Source organism: Neophocaena asiaeorientalis, unplaced genomic scaffold, assembly GCF_003031525.2.
Source record: "Neophocaena asiaeorientalis asiaeorientalis breed wild unplaced genomic scaffold, Neophocaena_asiaeorientalis_V1.1 scaffold196, whole genome shotgun sequence".
In the NCBI taxonomy this organism is placed as follows: domain Eukaryota; kingdom Metazoa; phylum Chordata; class Mammalia; order Artiodactyla; family Phocoenidae; genus Neophocaena; species Neophocaena asiaeorientalis.
Window position 1 is genome coordinate 2,210,244 of NW_020173929.1, and position 23,377 is coordinate 2,233,620.

The 23,377-nt window shown below is 36.9% G+C and overlaps 1 protein-coding gene across 3 annotated transcripts in view; it reads right to left on the bottom strand.

Annotated features, from left to right (window-relative positions):
• Positions 1 to 2,931: 2,931 nt before the first annotated feature.
• FBXO3 (F-box protein 3) overlaps positions 2,932 to 23,377 on the bottom strand; it is a 32,401-nt gene continuing 11,955 nt past the window's right edge. For 2 of the 3 annotated variants that reach the window (XM_024752577.1, XM_024752579.1), the window contains 8 exons: positions 19,722 to 19,836; positions 17,999 to 18,203; positions 16,387 to 16,432; positions 13,443 to 13,527; positions 12,475 to 12,597; positions 11,067 to 11,182; positions 9,211 to 9,401; positions 2,932 to 4,056 (listed from right to left, as the gene is read on the bottom strand). In XM_024752577.1, the coding sequence (XP_024608345.1) occupies positions 3,880 to 4,056; positions 9,211 to 9,401; positions 11,067 to 11,182; positions 12,475 to 12,597; positions 13,443 to 13,527; positions 16,387 to 16,432; positions 17,999 to 18,203; positions 19,722 to 19,836 (1,058 nt within the window). In that variant the 3' untranslated portion in view covers positions 2,932 to 3,879. Of the gene's footprint in view, positions 4,057 to 5,438; positions 5,630 to 9,210; positions 9,402 to 11,066; positions 11,183 to 12,474; positions 12,598 to 13,442; positions 13,528 to 16,386; positions 16,433 to 17,998; positions 18,204 to 19,721; positions 19,837 to 23,377 lie in introns of those variants that run through there. The other variant, XM_024752578.1, reaches the window with a different exon arrangement.

Consider the following 23,377-nt stretch of genomic DNA (forward strand, 5'->3'; position numbering starts at 1 on the left):
TGCTCCCGGGCTCTGGTAGCCTCCAAGTACCCTTCAGCCATAGTCACCTCTGTGACTTGTTTGGAACCGAGATGAAATTCTGCTGTGGGTTTTTTTTTTTTTTTTTTGGGGGGGGGGGGGGTGGAGGCGTGCCCTGCAGCTTGTGGGATCTTAGTTCCCCGACCAGGAATGAAACCCACGCCCCCTGCAGTGGAAGCCGGGAGTCTTAACAGCTGGACCGCCATGGAAGTCTCTAGAACGTTATTTTTAGGTGAAGATGTAATCTGAAGCTTCTGGTTATCACTTTGTCACTACCCACTGCAGAACCGGCTTAAAGAGGGCCATACAAGGGGGAGTGGGAAAAGCAGGCCAAAAGTACAGGTCTTTCTCCAAGAAATTGACCTCTATTGGGGACTGTGAGACTCCTTGAGGATCAGGGTAAGAAGGTATTGCATCTCAGGACTGCTCATGTTGAATCGGGAGCGGAGGAACCCATGACAAAGTTCAAGCAGGGGAAATCATATGACAACTGATCATGACACGTGCCTTCTACCATGATCCTCTGATGGATTTGGGATGTCAGGGAATGAATTTCATTTGGTGGTGCCTTAATCTTGGTTTATCTCTATACAAACTGTATTCTCAAATCAGAAAGATTTGCTTTGATATTTAAAGTGTGTCTGCTTAAATCAGCTAATACATGTGTTTCCTATGATAGCTTTACAAAGCTCTTCCACATGCATTTTCTATGCATCCTATAAGCTCTTCCCTCCTTTAAACTCTCTTGGGTTCTGAGATGCCACTCTCTCCTGGTTTTGCGTCCAGTTCCTTGACCTTTCGGTCTTGAGATTCTTTTGTGTGTGTGTGTTTTTTTTTGCGGTCCGCGGGCCTCTCACTGTTGTGGCCTCTGCCGTTGCGGAGCACAGGCTCCGGACGCGCAGGCTCAGCGGCCATGGCTCACGGGCGCAGCCGCTCCGCGGCACGTGGGATCCTCCCGGACCGTGGCACGAACCCGCATCCCCTGCATCGGCAGGCGGACTCCCAACCACTGCGCCACCAGGGAAGCCCTCGGTCGTGAGATTCTTTTCCATTACCCCCTCATAGTGTGTGGTGTTGCCAGGGTTGGACTGAGAACTGTGGCTGTATGTTTTCCCTGGGAGACTATAGTGCACCCACTGTTTTACCTTGGGAATACAGTTGGCCCTCCATATCTGTAGGTTCGGCCAACCAACTGCAGAATATGCAGTTACCAAGGGCTGGCTGTATGACACCATTTTATATAAGGGACTTGAGCATGTTTTGGTATCTGTGGAGGTCCTGGAATAAATCCCCTGCAGATACCGAGGGATGACTGTATGTATGTTTGCAGATGATTTGCAAATCTGTATTCTCCAGTCCCGACCACTCCCTGGATCTTCATATTCATATCCAACTGATTACTGGACAACTCCATTTGTATGTCCCACAGACACCTTGAACTCAAAATGTGTCCAAATGTTCCACTGCTTTTCCTGCAATTTTTTTTCATAAATGAAGCCCCGTACCTGGAATCAACTTCTATTTCTTCCACTCCTACACAGGCAATTACCAACTCCTGCCTATTTTACCATTTAGCTACTTCAATTTCATCCTCTCTTCACTCTACTCCTACTGATACTGCCCTAATTCATGCCTGTAGCATGTCTTACTTGGGCCATTACAATTCCTTCATACCAGGTTTACAGGCTGCCCATGTTAATACCTGCATCTCTTGCCCCTTCTCTACTTTTGCTCCTGCTGGAGACCTGGCTGGTTTACCTCTCTCCAGCCTTATGATTGACTTTTTACTTTCCATTTAATTTTTCCCTTTTCTCATCATCCTTCCTGGAATACAATATGACTGCAGTTGCTATCTTGCAGTCATGAGGTGACCTTAAAGATTAAAGTCTGCTACAAATGGTAGAACAGGAAGATGGAAGGAACCTAGAATATTGACACCATTGGGCCACCTTATCAGTCCTGAGCTAGTTACTTTCTACTTTTCACAAGAGAAAAAGAAAACCCTAAGCTATTTAAGCTCCGGTTTATTTACATATCTGCCTCATCCTGATACATCAAGCTTCAGACAAATGAGTAAAAGATAAGTGGTTTTCTGAATGGACCTAGGAGCCAGAAACGGGCTTCACTCCACCAAAAGCAGTCTGATCAACTGTTAGATCCCTTTTCTGTGTGAATACACATTCTTGCCAATGAAATAAAACACCTGAGGTTGTTATCAGCTAATCAATCACACCTTAGTAAGAAATAGAGACCATTCATTCAACATACTAAGAGAATGAATTCTGATGGAAGGATAAGCAAGCCTGAAGCATTCTGAGGAGCAAGGATTGGATGGGGTGGCAGGGAGATTTGGGACATCATGAGTACTCTGGGAACTGAGAGAAGAGAGGCCATTCTGAAAAAAGAAAGATGCAAAGAATGGCAAGGTATCCTGACTCCAGCTTTAACTTCCAACGTTAACTAGTTTTAATTAAACCACTACTTTACTGGGGAAGTTTATTTTTCAAAAAACCAGTGGGTTGATTAAAAAAAAAAAAAAGGGATAGGCATAATAGATTTGGGAGCCTATTTAAAAAGAAATAAGCAGGAAAAACTACTTACTCCACTTCAGAACATTTTGACATGTGCCAGTATGAAAGACTAAGTTTGCCTTCATGGTCCCTGATGGGAGCTGCTTAATCCTGTATATACCTCCCTCTTCCTACAGTTTTCCCTACAAAAGAACTGTTCCTGGGGGAATTGCGAGGTGGAGTACATGACAGAGTATCGTCAAAGCCAGGAAATGACTTTGAATGGGCCTCTGGCAATAGGCCAATGAGTTTTGATCTCATCCTCCATCTTAAGAGCAAAGGCTTATTAATATTAGTTTATGGGAAATAGGCAATTATACAAAATACAGGATCGGAACCAAAATATGTTTTCAAAATGTGAGTTTTTGACACTTGGAGGATTTCATTCCAAACTCTCAATTACATAATTACAAAAAAATCCATGTTTTAGGGAAACATACTTAATCTTAACTTAAAATTCATGTCACTTATCACAAAGTTAGACAGTCAAGTATATAGAGGGGAAACAAAACAGAAGCAGTATTTTCAAATTTAGACTACATGAGATATTGTGAAGAATCTTTTGTTAATAAGCAAAACAATACATACTTTTACACACTACACTTCAAAAATGATGCATCTGTGAACAACATGATAAAGGTCATAGTGTTGAAGACTTTAAGTTCAAGGTTGGCAGAGTTGAAGACTAAATTCAAGGTCAAAGTCATACTGATAGACTTTAAATTCAAGGTTGTTGTGATGAAAACTCTAAATTTAAGGACAGATTGTCTAAGAAAGGACAACTAGCATTCAAGCTATTTAGTCAATTAGTTCCCTGTGAGTACAAAATATATAGGACTCACTAAATGGATTAGCCTAATTACAAATTCTGTTCATTTCTAAATAACTTATGTCTTTTCACAGAATCATTCAGTCACACAGTTTCTCTCTATCCTTGTGTAGGTATTTCTGCTTCATTTTAAATCCTTATTCTACTCCCTCCCATTTCCATATTTTTATAAGTATAAAATATCTTTAAACAAAAAAAAGTCTGTTCCTTAGCTAGAGAACTATTCTCCCACGGACTTCTAGAAGAGGAAAAAAAGATTCCCATTTCCTCCTCTACCTCAAAAACACTAAGCAAACTCAAACAATCCAGCTCCTAAAGTAGTGTCATATAGAACCCAGGTCCTGGCACAATATTTCATGCTAGTTTTCCTGCTATAAGCTGAGAACAATTTAGTTATTTACATTACTGAGAAATCTATTTAACAGGCTGATTCACCCCGGGGCTTCCATCAGCAGAGGCTTGCTAAAAAAGGCGAGAGCAGCGGCGTCTCCGAATAGGAACATCAAAGACTCTCCTCCGTCTCTCCTCCTCGTCATCTTCATCAGATTCATCCATATCTGCCGAATCATCATCATCGTCTTCCTCCTCCTCCTCCTCCTCTTCCTCTTCCATCTCTTCATATTCATCAGGACCCATTTCCTTGAAAGAGAAAACAATCTTTTGATAAGAACTTCTATCAGTTTTTTAACTCTTATTTAATATAAGTTCTCATTTACCTAGAATCTAAACAACTGGGCATGCCAAATATGAATTTTTATAGACTTCTCAGAGAATGTTTATAGATTTTTAAAATAGAATTTTATAGCCTTTTATACATTTTCATAATGCACATGCTGATGCAAATTCTAGAGTATATATTCTATCACAAGTTTTAAAATGCTCAGTGTGGTTTTAACGGTAAATATATTTCATCAGTATAGTACTTATTTTTTACATGGTGGTTGGTAATTCACACAATGTAGCAAACAGACCACTCCTAACAACCCAAGATAAAATTTTACTGAACTTATTAGTGTACTGAATAACAATTCTTTATTAACCTACATGCTTACAGAAAAGAGGATCTGAAAATATTGCTAAGGTATGACCTCTACTGGTAAGTTTTATGTACTGTCAACAGGAGGTCTAAGAGATTTCTATTGAGCTCCTAGTATAAAGACAATCAGCATCGGTAGCCTCTGCTTTTAAATTAATTTGTTGAAGGCTCTCAGAATAAGGCAGTAGTGATGTTGAACATCCAATATCTGAACATCTCTTGAGAACTTCAGCTCCTTTTAAGCAGTGTCTCTAACTGAGTCTTGACCCATTCTGCTGTTGGTTTTCTCTCTCACACATTTGAAGACTCAGTGAGAGGACCTCCTGTATTGGACAGAATTCTGAACGGCAAGGAGGACCTAGCTGGTAATGTGGCAAGTGTTGGGAAACTTGGGATGTGATGGCAGCAAAAGTCCTTCCACCAAGGCTTTTATGGCATTGCATATACAGCATCCCACTACCCCGTGATCGAGTCTCTAACCACTCTCCCCTGTTCACTGCCCTCCAGCTACACTGGCCTCCGTGCAGTTCTTCAGACGTACCAAGCACATGAGTGCTTCAGCACCTCTGTACTTGCTGTTCTTCTGCTTGGAACACCCTTCAACCACACATCCACCCAGCTCCCTCTACTTCCTTCAAGTCTGAACTCAAATGTCACCAAGGCCTTCCCTGACACATCTTTATATCAGAACAACCCAACAGTATACTTCTTAGCTCCCTTACTCTGATTTTTCTCCCAGAGCACGTATTACTACTTGACATAAGTGAGGAGTGTGTATTTGCTACACTTTGTCTCTTCCAACTAGAATGTAAATTCCAAGCCAGAGATTTTTTTTTTAATCTCCTCAACTTTCTTCTTTTTTTATTTTTATTGAGGCATAATTGACATACAACATTATATTGGTTTCAGATGTACAACATAATGATTCAATATTTGTATACATTACAAAATGATCCCCACAATAAATCTAGTTAACATCCATCACCTTACATAGTTACAGGGCTTTTTTCTTGTGATGAGAACTTCTAAGATCTACTCTCTTAGCAACTTCCAAATATGCAGTACAGTGTTATTAACCATAGTCGCCATGCTGTACATCACATCCCTGAAGGCAGAGATTTTGATTATATCGTTCACTGCATTTTCCCCAGCACCTAGTAGGTACTCAATAAATATCTGTTGAGCAAGCAAATTAATTAACGTGGGGGAAAGGAAATGTCCTTTAGAATTTGTCAAAGGAACTGTCACTTGGGATTTATTACAACACTAACGACAACAATCAGAGAAAATATACATAACTATATTTCATTACTTTATCTTTTGATTTTTTTAATCTGGGAAATAAAGGCTTTAAAATTCAGTAGAAGGTACAAAAGGGGGAGAGGATTAAGGCTTAGGAAATTCTGAAACATTAAATCCAGGTAGTATGATTATTAATTGTCTTAAGGAAGAAAACAGAAAAACTGTTAAAGAAATCAATGTAGCTAAAGAGGGAGATTGCTGATGATCTCAGACAAAAGTGTACATATACAAACAGTAGATGGAAAGAGGAACACACAGACAAGAATGGAAATAAATAAGCAGCAGGAGCCTCTAAAGTGTCCAAAAACAAACTACCTAGACCAAGAAAAGGCTTAAGACCAACCAAAAAATGTTTTATAGCAACATTCAAAGTATAAAGCAAAAGGAAGTATTAAGTATGATAATATATGGCTAGTGGACAAATAAGGGGAACAACTCAACTTCCATATCAAAAAAACTAATTTTTAAACAGGAAAGGTACAATACAAATAAACACAATACAAATACAATCCCCACTGCCTCTTTCATGTTGATTAGAAATAAGTCCAGAATTCTCATTTCATTTTATTGAGTTCTCATCCTCGAGAAAGAGAAAACATTTTCCACAAGGCAGATCAAGATTTTATATGCTTCTTTGTGGTTGGGAGGAAACTAAAACTCTTAAGTAAGAACATAGTTAAGAGAGGGTCGAACATGTAATGAGTTGTATTATTGTAATTTGAAATTATAAATTTAAAAATTTAAAACTTTAAAAAAGGAGTAATATTATAAAACTTCTCAGTTTTAATTTTTAACATGATAAATGTCATATAACCCATAAAAGCAAGAGTTCTTTGGAGTCCTCAATAACTTTTAAGAGCTGAAGGGGATCATGAGATGGAAAAGTCTGAGAACTATTGTCCTTAGATAAAAACTACTCTATCCCCACCCTAACAAACATTGAAAACAAGCCTCAACAGGATCGACTGACCCAATAGTAACTGTGCAAACTACCTGTGCAAACAAATGTCAACACTCTTTACGCTTTAGGTCAGGAATATATAGCAACTTTAGGGCAAGGAATATTGCCATAGATAGAGATTTTATAACAATAAAAGAAGCACTTCATTAAAAACATGTAACAATACTAAACATATTTGCATATAATTAAAATACATGAAGCAAATTAAAAAGAGAATAAAAATTCAGAATTAAAAAAATAGACAAAACTGTAATTATAGTTGGAGATTACAACAATCATCTCTCAGAGAACACACACACATACAAAGGATCAGTAAATATATAGAAGACTTGAAAAACAGTCAACCAATTTGACTTGCCATTTATAGAATTAATATTCCCCCAAATATCAGAACATACATTCTTTTCAAATACACAAGGATCATTTACCAAGATAGACCATAATGCTGGGCCATAAAACATTTAAAAATATTGAAATTATACACAGCGAGTTCTCTAACCATAACAAAACTAGAAATCAATAACCAAAGGGTAACTGGAAAAGCTCCAAATGTTTGGAAATTCATACATTTCTAGAAAAGACATAGATCAAAATTAAATTACAAAGGAAATCTGAGAATATTTTGAATTAAATGTTAATAAAAATAATGCATCAAAATTTGTGAAATGTAGCTAAAACAGTGCTTAGAGAGAAGGTCTAAAATCAATAATTTAAACTTCTACCTTAAGAAGTAAAAAAAAAAAAAAAAAAAAAGCAAATTAAGCCCACAGTAAGTGGGAGAGAAATAATGATAACTCCAGAAATCAATGAAATAGAAAATGAACAAATAGAGAGAAACAGTGAAACCAAAAATTGTTCCTTTAAATAATCAAGAAAAGTGACAACCCCCTGGCTAAGATGATGAACAAAAGAGAAGATGTACATTACCAATATTAAGAACAAAACACTACATATAACTATAGCTCTTACAGCCATTAAAAGGATATCAAGGGAATACTGCAAATAACTTTTATGCTAATAAATTCAACATTTAGACCAAATGGACAAATTCCTTGAAAGACACAAAATTACCGAAAGTGAAACACGAAACGGAAAATATGAATATTAAAGAAATAAAATTCATATCTCAAAATGTTCCAACAAAGAGAACTCCAGCCCAAGATGACTTCACTGATAAATTGTATCAAACATTTAAGGACAAGATGATACCAATCTCATACAGAAATGGGGCTAGTCAAAAATGGAAGACTGTTATAGGAAGTAGCAAATTTACAGTATTGGAAATATACCACTGGGAGGGAAGCTAAACTTCACTTCCAAACCCAGGCTGTAGACTCTTTTCACCAGAAATACCACAAGTATAATGGCCTAAAGTCTCATCATCATCCTTCTCTTTCCAAACTGAAGTTGTGAATGTATCCACTCTAAGTCAGATTAATATCATGTCTATCTTCCCAGACTTCCATTAGACCCACCCATCAGGGTCATCCCAGGAGCTAGAGGGCTCTTTATGAACATTTGACACCTATGACTTGATTATATTCTGGGTATGCAATTCATTATTTATTCCTATTGTATAACTCAAGTGTCATAATTTTCTTTAATCATTTTATAGCCTGTAAGATTGGGGTTACTGCTATACCTGTCACCCTAGAAATGAGATTTCAAAAAAACAGCTAGTTGACTTAGGAAATGATCCCAAAGAGAGACTACTAAAAGTGCAAGTCTACCCATTAAATCTTCTTTGTAATGATTTTATAGGATATTTATATTATTTTTAAAAATTGGGAGTTTTAGCAAAACCACTGTAAGAAATTGCTTCCCCAGTCTTAATGAAATAAAATAAGGGCGATTCTAACTGGTCTAGTGTGGTGATTCTCATTAGGCAACAAAACTGTTTTTGGAAGCTGGAAAAGACACTGAAACTTTGAAACCAATAACTACTTTATATGATACTGTAATGGTGGATACATGTCATTATACACACATTCAAACCCACAGAATATGCAACACCAAGAGTGAACCCTAATGTAAACTATGGACTTTGGGTGCTAATGATGTGTCAATGTAGGTTCACCAGCTGTAGCAAAGTTACCACTCTGGCGGGAGATATTGATGATGGGGGAGTCTATGCATGAGTTGAAGCAGAGGGTATATGGGAAATCTCTGTACCTTCTGCTCAATTTTGCTGTGAATCTGAAACTGCTCTAAAAAATAAAGTCTATTTAAAACAAACAAACAAATAAAAACAACAACAAAAACATAACAGCAGAGTTACTCTGATTGAAGAATCTGGAGCCTAGTTTACTTACTGTCCACCCCCCCAACATATTCACACATCTCCCCCTCCCCCCAAAGATATTTCCCTCAAAATCTCTAGGGTTCTCTGAAATACCATTTACAAACTATCTGTCTGGGTAATCAACAAAGACCCTCTGTGGAGTTCATTCTACAAAGTCACGTAAAAGCAGCACCAGAGGAAAATTTAACCTACCAATCGAGCTATAGACACCCTGAATGTCGGACATGCCATATGGAATCGGGGAATGGCAACATTAAAGATCTTGTCTTTAAAGTAAAGGAAATGGAAGGTATAATATCCTTCCATATAGCCTGATGTTGTAGAGAATGTGGTACAACTTGTGTATTCATATACCCGGCCTGGGCTGATGATTGGAAATTCACCTGCAGAGAAAACAGTAACAATAAATTAAAGTATAATACTTAGTTCTTCATTATAGCAAACACGATATGTCCTCTTTAAACTATATTAAAGAAAATGCATAATTAGAAAAGATCTAAAAGGAACTATAACAAAATGTTAATATTTTAGGATGGGATTATGAGTATTTTGACATTTTTTTGTACTCTCCTAATTACCTATAGTGTGTTGGGGGTGGGGGGGGTGATATCCAGTAGAATGAAAATTTAAAAAAGAGAGGGGGGGCTTCCCTCGTGGCGCAGTGGTTAAGAATCCAACTGCCAATGCAGGGGACACGGGTTCAAGCCCTGGTCCGGGAAGATCCCACATGCCGCGGAGCAACTAAGCCCGTGTGCCACAACTACTGAGCCTGTGCTCTAGAGCCCGGGAGCCACAACTACTGAGCCTGCGCTCTAGAGCCCACAAGCCACAACTACGGAGCCAGCATGCTGTAACTACTGAAGCCCGTGTGCCTAGAGCCCGTGCTCTGCAACAAGAGAAGCCACTGCAATGAGAAGCCTGCGCACCGCAACGAAGAGTAGCCCCCGCTCACCGCAACTAGAGAAAGCCCGTGTGCAGCAAGGAAGACCCAACACAGCCAAAAATAAATAAAATAAAATTAATTTATAAAAAACTAATTTAAAAAAAAGGAGTGGCATTGAGGACACAATCTTTAAGACACTGGTAATAAGAAGTGTCACATATTCTAGTTCAAACAGAGATAAGGATAATCTAAATGTTTAAATGTAGCAAGAGACTAAAACATAAAACTCTGAAGATGCATCTTAAGCATTTAGCCCAGACAAAATGGCAGTCACAAGGGAAAGGTTTTATACCAATAGACAAAATGACAGAAAAAGAATTACAGCTTTAATAAAATTCTTTAATATCCAGGAAAAATTCCTTAAAAAGACACGTAGAATATGAATCTATTTGTGGCAATTAGTTACAACAACTTCAATTTAAACTGAATTCTACATATGCTTAGGACCAATAACAAAAGCGCATAGCTTAAATAGTATTATTTTCCTGAAGTACACATATAAAACGTGAAGAATCTGAGGTCTCATAAACTTATGATAAACATAATTTTTTAAAAAGCCAAATGTCAATGGTAATCAGAGGCTAGAGATGATTGAAATCAAAAAACAATAAAATCTGTGCTAAGTTTAACATTTCTCCTGAAGTTTCAAAAAGATGACCAATATGAAATTTATTTTCTCTTTCTGCCGTACACCCTGTAACCCTAGAGAATATGATAATGAATAATTATCCAGCTAAGAAAATAAAGCAGTTAAGAAGGAAAAGCAAGAAAGCTGCGTGATCAAAGCAAGAAACCTGCGTGATCTACAGAAGGGAAATTCAATCCCTGAATAATTGAGTTTGCTATAATTTTAGAAAAGTTCATGTTTCAGGTACTAAACTGATAAAATAATGACCTTTACACATTATATTTATGAAGCAAAATATTGTAGTTAGGAGAAAAATTCAGAATCTATGATATCTTTCACACTGAAACACAGCTATTAAAAAGATGCAGTCTTATCCACTAACTACATCATGCATTTGCCAAGCTATGTATCACATATATACCCTCCAAAATGTTTTAGAAGCAACTGATGTATAAACCCAAATCTTGGGATACATACCAACTACTCCAGGTCCTTGAACTTCTTCCACGTCACCTTTAGCATTTGTTATTCTCCAGTAGCGACTGTCTAACTGACATGCCTTCTCAGGAAGTGCATCTTTTGACATTTCAATCCTGGAGAAGAGAATGGAGTGGTAGAGACACGTTGGTTTTTTCTGTTTAAGAGCTACAGTATTTTGAGCTAAGCCAGTGAAAGGGATTTCCAAAGGAAATTAAGAAACCCAACCCAAAGTCTGTGTAAATCATCTCTTCCTGTAAGTTTGCAAAGATTCTGGCCTAATTAGCTGGACTCCCCCACAGAAATGGTTTCATTCAATTTACACACTTGACTTTCATTTAGGATTTAACAATAGAATGGGCAACATAAAAATTTACAAACATAGTGGTGACAACAATCTTTTGCTGTTCAAATAAAGACCAATGTGGGAAACACTTTCTAGAATATGGTGCCATGAAAAACTTCTGTTCTAAAAAATGGAGTCTTTTCTTTCACTACAAGGCTATACAGCCCTTTTCTCCATTAGCTTCTAGAAAGCTCAGAGCAAAATGTCACTATTTCGTGCATCTACTATTTAGTTACTGGGGTTATACCTTGACTCTGTTTTCCAATACTATTATTTCCCTCCTTTTTCTGAGACTCTGATTTTCATTTAGAATACCGTATAAGCACGTGTAGGTATTACTATTTTAAGCTTATCTCAATCCTAGGCAGGATTAAATTAAACAATTAAAACAACATTCATCTGAATATGTGTAACTGGACATATCAAAGGCTTCATACAATACCAAAATCCTAGAATGCTTTCTGGTTAAGTATACATTATTATTTCTAGTAATGTATATATGCATGTATATGTATTTTTTGAAAATATATATCATAAAGTATTTAAAAATATGTCTAAAAACAAAGCATTCTTAATCCCTTAGGGCAATGAGTTATCTTTACCTCACAGTACAGAGTACTTCTAATTAAAGTGTATTTAATATTTGTTTTTTATTTAACCAAATCCAGGGCTTGCTCAGCACTATGTCTAATATACAGGCTGTACTCAATAAATATTTATTACACTTTTAATTAAATATAGACAGGCAAGATAAAACTGAAATGCATCGTTTTATCTTGGGCAATTTCATAGCTTTCAGAACGCATTATAACTCTAATACTGACCTTTCACGATGATTACAGCTTAGTGGTCCACCTCTCAAAGTACCTGGCACAAAAGTTGATACAAACTCAAGGTGCTTTACAAACACTATATTATAGAAAATTTGTTTGTTATCCACCTACTTCCACACTTTAGCCAGAAGCTGCCTTTCAGAATGTGTTTTTATATCATGTCAAATGGGGTGATAACAACACATCCATAAGGTATATCCCAAAAGGCAACCCCATTTAAAATTCTCACCTGATTCGGTATGTGAAGAAATAGTGGGGTGGATGTACAGAGCTCAGTTCTGGCAGAAACGATGTGGAAACTGAAACTGTAATATCCCCAGTCGTTGCTACACACTCTGCATCATGAACATATCTAGGTAATTTTAAAAAATTAAACATTTTTTAATCAACAAACGTCAATTCTATAAGATAAAAGATTTAAAGATACAATGCAAAATAGTTTATATTTTACTTTACGGTAAAAACAAATTTAAATCATATTTGGCACCTTAAAGGTGTAGTTATTAAGCTTAAAAGAACAAGCAAACTAGAAAACCTTGAAGACTCTGAATCAATAATGATAGCAGTCAAGGTTCAACCAGTGGTTGACCAGTGGTTCAAATAATGGATCAGTAACTAACTTGGAAACTAAAAAGAGCTTATTTCAGTCTTTAGAGCTAAGGAAACTTTTGGAACATCTGAAAACCCAGCTATGCCCTATACACAGTGACTTTGACAAGAAAAATGTGTTAGTATTGTTATTCTAGAGGCCTCTAATGTATAATTAACGTATCATTTCTGCCAACTGGACTACTGTGAACCAACCTCTAGTTCCATCTATAATACCTGAGTGTTCCATTTAGAGATAATGACTAATATTTCCAGGAGCTAATAGTTACTGACTTGCTATTCACAGTAAATCTGTTATTGGCAACAGCCTCCCACTCCACCGCCAAAAAACCCCCACAACTATGTAACTACTATAAAGCCACAGCTTCTAAATCAAAATCAGTTTTTTCTCTTGATTCTTCAAGATGAAAAAAATACTGGCTGTTCAACTGTTTGGATGTGTTGGCTTTAAAGTGAGAATAAAATAGTGAGACGTAAGATGAGAGGTTCTGTTATTAACCTTCATGGGAAACTTCATCTCATGATCTGTAACTGATGTTTTTTTCTGATTTATAATCATTCCAATCCATAAAGCCCCAAGTGAAATACCTGAAAATTTGGTCTCTGATGATAGGGAAGCCACCTGATACAACATTGTTGACATAAGAAGTAAACCAGTCAGTAAAAGTAGCACCTGTAAAAAAGGAAGGGGAAAAAAAAGAGAAAAGGACAAATAGGTTTTTTTTTTAATTTATACAGGAAACAAGGGGGAAAACGACAATTTCTCTATGCTTAATAGTGATATCTAGTGATGCCAAAACTAGAAATATTTATATATACCATTCTACTAATCCTTTATTAGGTAAATTTCTATCCTCAGTTCTATCAATCTTATTCCAAACTACCTTGCTAGGGAATCCTCTGACTACCTTCAAACTACTTTTTGCACTTAAAACTAAATAGTTGACTTTTAAACTTTAATTTGTTCTGGTACAAGAATGAAAAGCCTTCTGTCTATAATTTCTGGAACATATAGAACAAAGGAGATATAGCTATGTCTAGGAAGAAACTACAGAAAACGTATCAGCACCTATCCTCATATGATCAGGGTACATCCCTGGTCCAGGCACATCCTGACTCATGCACAAAATTCTGGCAGAAGCCAGGATCAGTCTGGACATCTAATAGGGGTATAGCACTGTGGAGTTCTGGGCATCAGGCCAATCCCAAAGTAGCCCAGTTGCATTACTACAGATTCAAATGTACAGCGGTCCTCCATATTCTCAGTGACCAGCTCAACGCAGAGAAGAATGACTGGGATAGTCCAGTCCAGACCATATATCCGTGACCTAGTGACTGGATCAATAACAAGTATTTACATGAATTATGTTGCCTCTTGTGGGTAATACAACATAACTTTCTCAGACCCCCATCATTTACTGTTAATACAGCTCAGTGCCTAACACATACTAGTCCCTTAATCAATGTTGTTTAATGAATTTCTTCATAATCTTGTTTCTATTAACCCAGTTCCTGTTCTCCGCCACACTGAAAGTCAGATGCTAAATTTATAGTATGTATTTACTTATAATTCTATTTAGGGAATGACTGAAGATACAATTTAAGCTTGAGTCTGAGAGTATACAGCTTTAAAATTTTAAAGGTATCAACTGACAGAAGGTAAGCTACAATAGTTTACTCTTTTTTCAATGCCTATTAATGGCCCACTCTAACCCTTTATTAAATGCTACTTTATTCAAATGATCACTGATCATCTTCTATCCACTTTGAGCTAGATATTAAGGGGCCACATGAATGTTTTTAAATTCATAGAAGGTACAATTTTCTGTTTTGAGAACTAGCAGTTTCCCTGCAGAGTTTAAAAAATCATTTTGTAAATTTCATGAACTAAAATGTTATATAAGAAAAAAGAAATTTCTTATGATTTACATGAAAAAAGAAATTGGCATGGTGTATTTTAATGTGCCTTAATTTATTACAACACATACCGAAGTGTGTTCTTTAAAATAAGGATAAAATTTTCCATGCAGCCTTCACCACTAAACTTATCTGCACATAGATTCCAGTTTTCTTAAATATGTATTAATAATTCACTGAATATCAGGAGATTCCGTCTTACGTTTTACCAAAAATTCCAAGAAAGTCAAACTTAGTTGAATTAAGATGTAATTTATATGTTCTACAGTAATTTACCTTTTAAAGTAAGCCCATATCTTGCAGTTCCTTTGAGAGTATTGGGGTTTTATCAAGGTAGTGTAAAGGCAGATCAGATGCTTTCTCATCTTTCCTCCCAGCACTAACTTCTCACCTCATTTCTTCCAGTGCATCTCAAATCTTTTGCTTTACTCTCTCATTCTAGGAGAAACCCCAACTCCCAGAAGAGTATTCTCAGACCTTTGTACTCTGCTGTAGTGGTGGGGTCTTCCACACCATGTCAGACCAGCACCAAACTAAGACTAAGAAACTCACAGAGCCTAGCCAGCAGCTTACCGTAGAGCTCAGGCAGACTTTAGTTTATAGACTGAGCAGCACCACTGGGCTAGAGCCAGGACGATCATGTTCTCAGAGTATGTGCCACCCAGAGAAGCCAAAGAGGGCAACGAGCAAGGGCGGAACCCCCAGAGGGTGCTTAACTTAGATACCACAGACCACAGGAATCAGGGTTAGCTGAAGGCTAGGAACCAAGCTTAAAAGTGTTTTATAACTGACTGCACAGGGGTGAGAACTTCTTGATATTGTGAAGTATGCCACAAACCTAGAATATGCCGTAGTTTGAACGCACAGAGACTTATACTCTGTTCAAGGTTCCAATTAGGAGATACAATTTAATACAGATGCCTTGGCCTGCAAGATCCTTTTACTATTAATATATAATGATGTTTAATATGTTCCAGAAATGCCTTTAAAAAGCAGCATGGATAGTCAGGAAGCTTCTCTTTGTCTTCTATGTGAGCAAAATCTAAGCAAAACAAGAATGGATGAATAGCACAGGGGGGAGCTGCTCTTGAATACAAATTGAATTGTTCTCAAAATCCTATGAGAAATACGCTTTTCAGGCCAAGAAAAACCAGGTGTGCCAAGCAGTTTATAAGGCCCAGTTTATTCTGGTCTCTGAAGACTGCTGGTCTGAGGTCTCTGGTGTGACATCAGTATTTTACTATAGCACTGGCACCAGAAGAGAAAAAGTGTAGTTATTTTATGTATCTATATCTCTAATTATGTATTAATATGATCAATGGAAAATGCATGTGTGTGTAAGGGAACTATATACACATTCTTAGCCATTCTATACATTTCACTGTTCTATAGCAGAATCCTAAGAGCACAAGGTTGTATATGGCACAGCTTTTTTCCAAACGGAAACCCAAGTCAAATAATGTACAAGGGCTATTCTAATGAGAACCTAGTTATAGTACTTTATGAACCAGCAAGCTTTAAGAAATACAAATATAAAATTGCCAGTTGATCAAGTAACAGAAAAGTTTTTACCAACTTAATTTTTTCGACCAGAAAGAAGAGACTTTTCTCTTACCTATGATAAACATGTCAATAGCAGCTGGATTCCGAGCCATTTGGTCCTAGGTGAGAAAAAGAATATTGTAATCAAGGAAAATACATTTTACTTAATTCCCCATTGTTCACTACCTGTATCCTTCTCTGGGGACAAGACAAAACAGATAAAAATAACTTAAGTGCGCTAACCAATACTCAGACATTCCTCACACTTCTCAGTTTCTGCTCTTATGATTTCTATATTTAGGCTCTTCCTATTAGTTACAATGAACTAATAAATGATCCTTCAAGAAAACAATTAGGACATTAAAACTGTGAGAAGACACATGGCCTATGAACCCAGAAGACAGGGCTTTGAATTCAGTCAAGGGACCTGAACAGTTCTAGATTAGTCTCCTCTCCCAGTAAATGGAGAGACCAAGTCATCATCCTACAACCTTACAGAGCTATCAAGTCAAAAATGAGATAAAAGATGTGAAAATGCTTAGAAAAAAAATTAAAAGCTATGCAAGCTCTTTAAATAATTTAAATGTTATATGGAGTCACATGTTTCAGATAACTATGAATTTTTTTAAAAAATAAATTTATTTATTTATTTTTGGCTGCATTGGGTCTTCGTTGCTGCATGCGAGCTTTCTCTAGTTGTGGCGAGCAGGGGCTACTCTTCATTGCGGTGCACAGGCTTCTCATTGCGTTGGCTTCTCTTGTTGCGGAGCACAGGCTCTAGGCGCGCAGGCTTCAACAGTTGTGGCACGCAGGCTCAGTAGTTGTGGCTCACGGGCTCTAGAGCGCAGGCTCAGTAGTTGTGGCGCATGGGCTTAGCTGCTCCACGGCATGTGGGATCTTCCCGGACCAGGGCTCGAACCCGTGTCTCCTGCATTGGCAGGCGGATTCTTAACCACTGTGCCACCAGGGAAGCCCCTGAAAAATATTTTCTATTTAAGTTCACATCTAGGCAAAAATGAAAGCAGAAAGTCTGCAACTGAGGAATGACTGAGAACTGAAGAAATAAGAATGAAACCAACTGCCATATTTTCTGTGCTTACATTAAAATCATAACAAAATCCTCTTAAAAAAGATCTACATTTTTCAACAACTCAAATACCTACTGAAGAAAGAGTTTAGAAAGTTTCTATTGCACTCAGAACTTGAATCCAAAGCGAATGATGATGGATGATGTCCAAAAGCTAAAGTTAGAAATTTATATTACAATTAATCACTTCAACGAAAAGCTCATTCATTTTTCTTTTTTTCATAACAGCTTTATTGGACTATAATTGCTTTACAATGGTGTGTGTCTGCTGTATAACAAAGGGAATCAGCTATACATATACATATATCCCCATATCCCCTCCCTCTTGCGTGTCTCATTAGTTTTTCTTAAACTTAAAATGTCCTAATACAAATCACAGCTTCCCTCTGTATGCATGCTAATTTTAAAAGAAAATGCTAATTTTCTTTTAGCACTCCATGCCATTATATCAGAATATTAGCCCTCTAGTTAGATCCGTCTATAATCAAATTGCATAATGCTCTATACCCATTCTACAACCCTGAAAATTCCTAATGCACATTTTATACAGCCATCAGAACACATCTTAAAGGCACATTTAAACATGCTTCCTACTTACTGGACACTGGTAGAAGACTTCATTTTTGTTTCGGCCCTCCGCAGCTTCCACTGCTATGTACTGACTCAAACCAGTGTGTATGCAAAAAGTTAAAGGCAGACAGTATTTCAGTCCCTGTCTCTGCTGGAAGCCTCCAGCAGCCGTGTCGACGTCTAGCAAATCCTCAGAACGATAGTGATTAGACAGTGCCATGCTTCCCAACAACCTGAGAACATAGACTCAAAAATTTAGTCAACTGCCATCTTTTTGATGAATAATAAGTTCACATTGACAACTTTATAAGAACGATTAACATGTCAATTCTAAACCAGGAATACCCCAAACACTACAATTTCTGCATATATTAAATTCAAACTCTTGAGTGGAAAGATTTTGATTTAAATTAAAAGCCTAAATGTCTAAACTGTCTAAATGCCAACCTTTTAAAAAGAAAAATAGTTTTATTGCTTTCAAAACTCTATCTTGCCATAATTTGCCAGTGTTTTGCTATATATATATGTATGACTAATTTCATGTTTAATGTTCTCTCTGATACCTTCATCTTGATACAACCTTTAGCTTACATTATCCTACCAGGCAGTATAAATGGAAATCAGCTTAATCCTTGTCCAAATTTTCATAAACTTGGGATGTATGGGGTCTAAACTCATACGTATGAGAACAACACAGGTGTCGGTCCTTGATGAGAGTCTCATCCTAAGTCTCACTGTTTGGGCTGTGGGTAGATAAAAATCCCTGTGTTGCATGATCTGTTTGTCATGTCAATTCTGAGCAATGCTTAGTATAGTTCTCTCCTGTTGGTTCTTGAAATATGACAATTTTGTCAAGCTTCAGCTTGACAGGAAAACAGAATAGGAAAAAACCCAGTGATTTAGGCTTATCTAGTCCCAACTGCCCAACATTTGACTTCTGAATACTACCTTGTAACCTCAGTATGATCACCTCCTAGATTCCCTGTACTCACTCAACTCTGATCTGAAATGGTAACAGAGCCTCATATGGTTCTTCACACACAAAGAGATACCAAGTTCTAATAAGAACAATGCAAAGTTCTCCCTAAATTCCTATCCGTATGTCACAAGTGCAATGTCTCTGAAATACCTTAATTTCATGAGGGAACAAAGGGAGTAGAACCGTTAGAAGCATGTAGCTTTAAAAACTGTGAGTAAATTTGAGAGCTACTGCATGGTCTGCTTTTACAAAAGGTTCCACAGTGAATACTTCATATCTTTTAGAAGTAAGTTTAAAATAGGCCATTCAATTATAGACTATGCTCGAATAGGACAAAACTAATATTTTCTTTAGTTAAGTGTATGTAGCTCTGAACAAATTACTTTTAACATGTATGATTCATAGAACTTATATCAAGCTTTCTAAAATACTTTACTTGGCCTGTAACAGGATGAACACTTCAAGGATTTGAAACAGGTTTAGTTAAATTTTACTTAAATTATACTCACACACACATCTCCTCTCCTGTCCTGTAGGCCCACCCCAACCATTTAACTGTAAAGATGTGTTGATAGAAACCATGTTTTTGAGACATTATCTATTTTGGTAAAATCAAATTCAAGCTATAGATTTTGTCTTATGGATTGTTATAAGGAACAGGAAGAAGTTCTTATACTTTTTAATCTGTTAAGAGTAACTACAAATACAATTTGTTTACATTCTAGAAAATAACTTGTATCATTAAAAATAACTCAAACAGTGAACATCTCACCCAGGAACCACTAACTTCTGCCCGTTGTGGATACGATATGAACATCGATAATCATCAGGAAGCTTGCAGCCAATCTGAGCTTCCACAGCATCTAGGTCTTCCTCTCGAGCACCCTCTGCAGATGCACAAAAAAGCAAATTATCAAGAAACCATAAGCCTTAAATCTAAGAAGAAATGCAATCTATCTGCTAGCCAATGATACAATCTTAGAGCAAGTGAATTCTGTCCAAAATGTACTTGCTGAAATATAGGGAAATGAATTGAAAATTCAGAGAAATATTATATCACTTTAGATTAGCTCTGACGGTTGAAGCACTGAGGAAGCAAATTTCTCAGTTTTTTCTCTCCATGGGGAAAACACTGGCACTAAGCAAAATATGGAATGGCAGGCACCAGTGAAATCCACAATAGTTTTTTCGCAGTACAATACAAACTTTAGAGCATAGCTCATTTTTCTTAATCTAATACACTCAAATTTCTCTATTTAAAAAACTCTCCAGAAGTTCTCTAAATAGATGTTGTTCAAGAGTGTTAACCTAGTCTCTTAATGGGAAATATAGGACATAGGTGTAGGTTCATGCTGTGAGGAGGCCATTACCTTGAATTTGATTTTCACGTTTATAAGCTTGCCATATATTCTAGTTTTAAAAAGCAGTAATTACAAATACTAAGAGAAGACATTCACTCCCAGCAATGGCCCACCAGGTTGTTGGACCAAACGTTTTGCTGAGAACTAGAAAAACTGAACAACAGAAAATTGGTTTCAAGGCTTTTGGAGAACCTCAAAGACAGTGAGAACTGGCAGGGGTGGGGTGGGGGAAGGTTGGTCCAGAAGAACAGGGAAACTGAGAGTTTAGCCAGGGCTTTGGAGCCACTTTGTCTCTGAGGCAACTACCACTTCTGAAAGCAAACATGAGGCTGAGAGGCCGAGAAGCTGAGCAAAGCTTTCAGCAGTACCACAGGGTTGAGAGAATTTTCCAAAACTGATGAAAACATCAAACCATAGATTTAAGAAGCACTATAAACCCCATGGAGAATCATTACAAAGAAAAACATTATCTAGACACATTACTGGAAAACTGCTGAAAATCAAAGACGAAGAGAAATCTTAAAAGCAGTCAGATAAGGGGAAAAGCCACAGTCATCTTCAGAAGAGCAACAATAAGACTTAACAGAACAATACAAGCTGGAAGAATGGTATCTTCAAGTGCTGACTAGAATTCTATATCCAGTGAATATATACTTCCAAAGTGAAGATGAAATAAATATATTTTTCAACAACAACAAAAAAATCTGAAAATATTCAGCAATAGCATTCCCTCGTTAAAAACAAAACAAAACAAAACAAAAAGGAATTCTCCAGGCAGAAGAAAAATTATCCGAGATGGAAGCATGAAGATTCAGGAAGAAATAAAGTACAACCAGAAAAGGTAAATATTCAGGTAAATCTAAAATAATGTTGAACATGTAAAATAATAATAATGTTTTCAAGGATATAAAATATGTTGAAAACTAAAATCACAAAACTATAATACTACAAAAGACAGGAGGGAGGTAATTGAAATTAAAGTATTCTAAGGTTCTTTCATTGTTCAGGAAGTGGTAAAAATACTAATTTACAATAGACTTTAAGTCAGAGATACATGTTTTAATCTCTAGGCTAATCACTAAAAAAAAGTTAGATAAATAAGAAAGGAAAGGAAGTATGGAATAAAAGATAATTAAGAAGAATGCAAAAAAGGAATACCTGCTCAGGTGGCACCAATATAAAACAGAAACATGGTATATTTACACTCAAATGTATTAGTAATTACATTAAATATAAACAGACTAAATAATCTAATTAAAAGACAGACTAGATGAAAAACAAAACACAATCATATACAAGAGGCACATCTTAAAGATGTAGATACAGAAAAGAAAGCTAAAATAGCTACTAAAATCATACAAAATAGACTTTAAGGCAAATAGCATTATTCGAGGTAATGGAGGACTTTTTGTAATGGCAAAAAGGTTAAATTCACTACACAGGTATTATAAGTTTAATTTTGTGCATCTAATGACACAGCTTCAAAATACTTTTTTTTTTTTTTTTTTTTTTTTTTTATGACAACGTTTTTGTCCCCATCCCATCTGGGTCTACTGGATATACTGTACTTTAAAAAAAAAATTTTTATTGGAGTATAGTCGATTTATAATGCTGTGTCAGTTTCATTTTGCGGTACACAGGCCTCTCACCGCCGTGGCCTCTCCCGTTGCAGAGCACAGGCTCCAGACGCGCAGGCCCAGCGGCCATGGCTCACAGGCCCAGCCGCTCCATGGCACGTGGGATCCTCCCGGACCAGGGCACGAACCTGCGTCCCCTGCATCGGCAGGTGGACTCTCAACCACTGGGCCACCAGGGAAGCCCCAAAATACATTTTTTTAAATGACAGAATTAAAATGGAAAAAATATATATCTGTAATCATAATGGGTGTATTAGTTTTCTACTGCCACAATATTAGCCGCTTAAAATAACACTCATTTATTATTTCACAGTGTCTGTAGGTCAGAATTCTGGACATGACTGAATTGGATCTTCTGCTCAGGTCCCACAAGGCTGGAATCATGGTGTTAACTGGGGCTGCTCGTGCACCTTATGCACCTTTTGGTTGGGGTTCTCTTCCAAATTCACTGGTTGTTGGAAGAACTCAGTTCTTTGTAGTTGCAGGATTGAGGCTCTCTACTCTTAGAAGCCACCTGCCATTCCTTAACACCTGGCCCTCTCCACAACGTGCCAGTTTGCGTATTCATGACCTGTAGGGGACACACCCAGGCTTTGAATCTCTCTGACTTCTGGAAGGGCCCAGTTCCTGTTAAGGGCTCACCTGATTGGGTCAGGCCTGCTCAGGATAATTTCCTTTTTGATTAATGATTAATTCAAATGCAACTAATTTGGGACCTTCATTACATCTGTAAAACCCTTTTGTCATCTAATATGACCTAATCACAAGACAGAAATCAATTATATCCATTGTACAACTCACACTCAAGGGGAAGCTATCATTATACCAGGCATGTACCACAGTGGGTGAGAATCTTGGGACCTATCTCAGAACTCTGCCTACCACAGTGAGAAATTTTAACATACCTCTCTCAGTAACTAACAGAACAAGGAGACCAAAAACCTCATTAAGAGTACAGAAGATTTGAACAAGATCAACAGTTTTTGCCTAATCATATACATAGTACTAAATGGCAAGAATGGCAGAATATACATTCTTTTCAAGTATACATGGAACATTTGCCAAGATAAATTATATGCCGGACCACAGAACAAATCACAATAAATTTCAAATGACTGAACTCATATAGAGTATATCCTCTGATCATAGTGGAATTAAAATATAAATTACATTAATAAGATTACTAAAAAAGCCCCCAATGTTTAGAAATCAAGCAATACATTTCTATATAATCCATGGGTCAAAGAAGAAATCACAAAATATTCTGAACTGCATGTTAATGAAAATACAGCATATTAAAACTTGTGGGATGAAGTTAAAGCTATGTTTAAAGGGAAATTTATACCCCTAAATGCATTTGAAGAAAACAAGGAAGGCTGAAAAATCTATGATCTAAGTAATCATCTCAAGTCAGGAGAAAAGTGACAGTA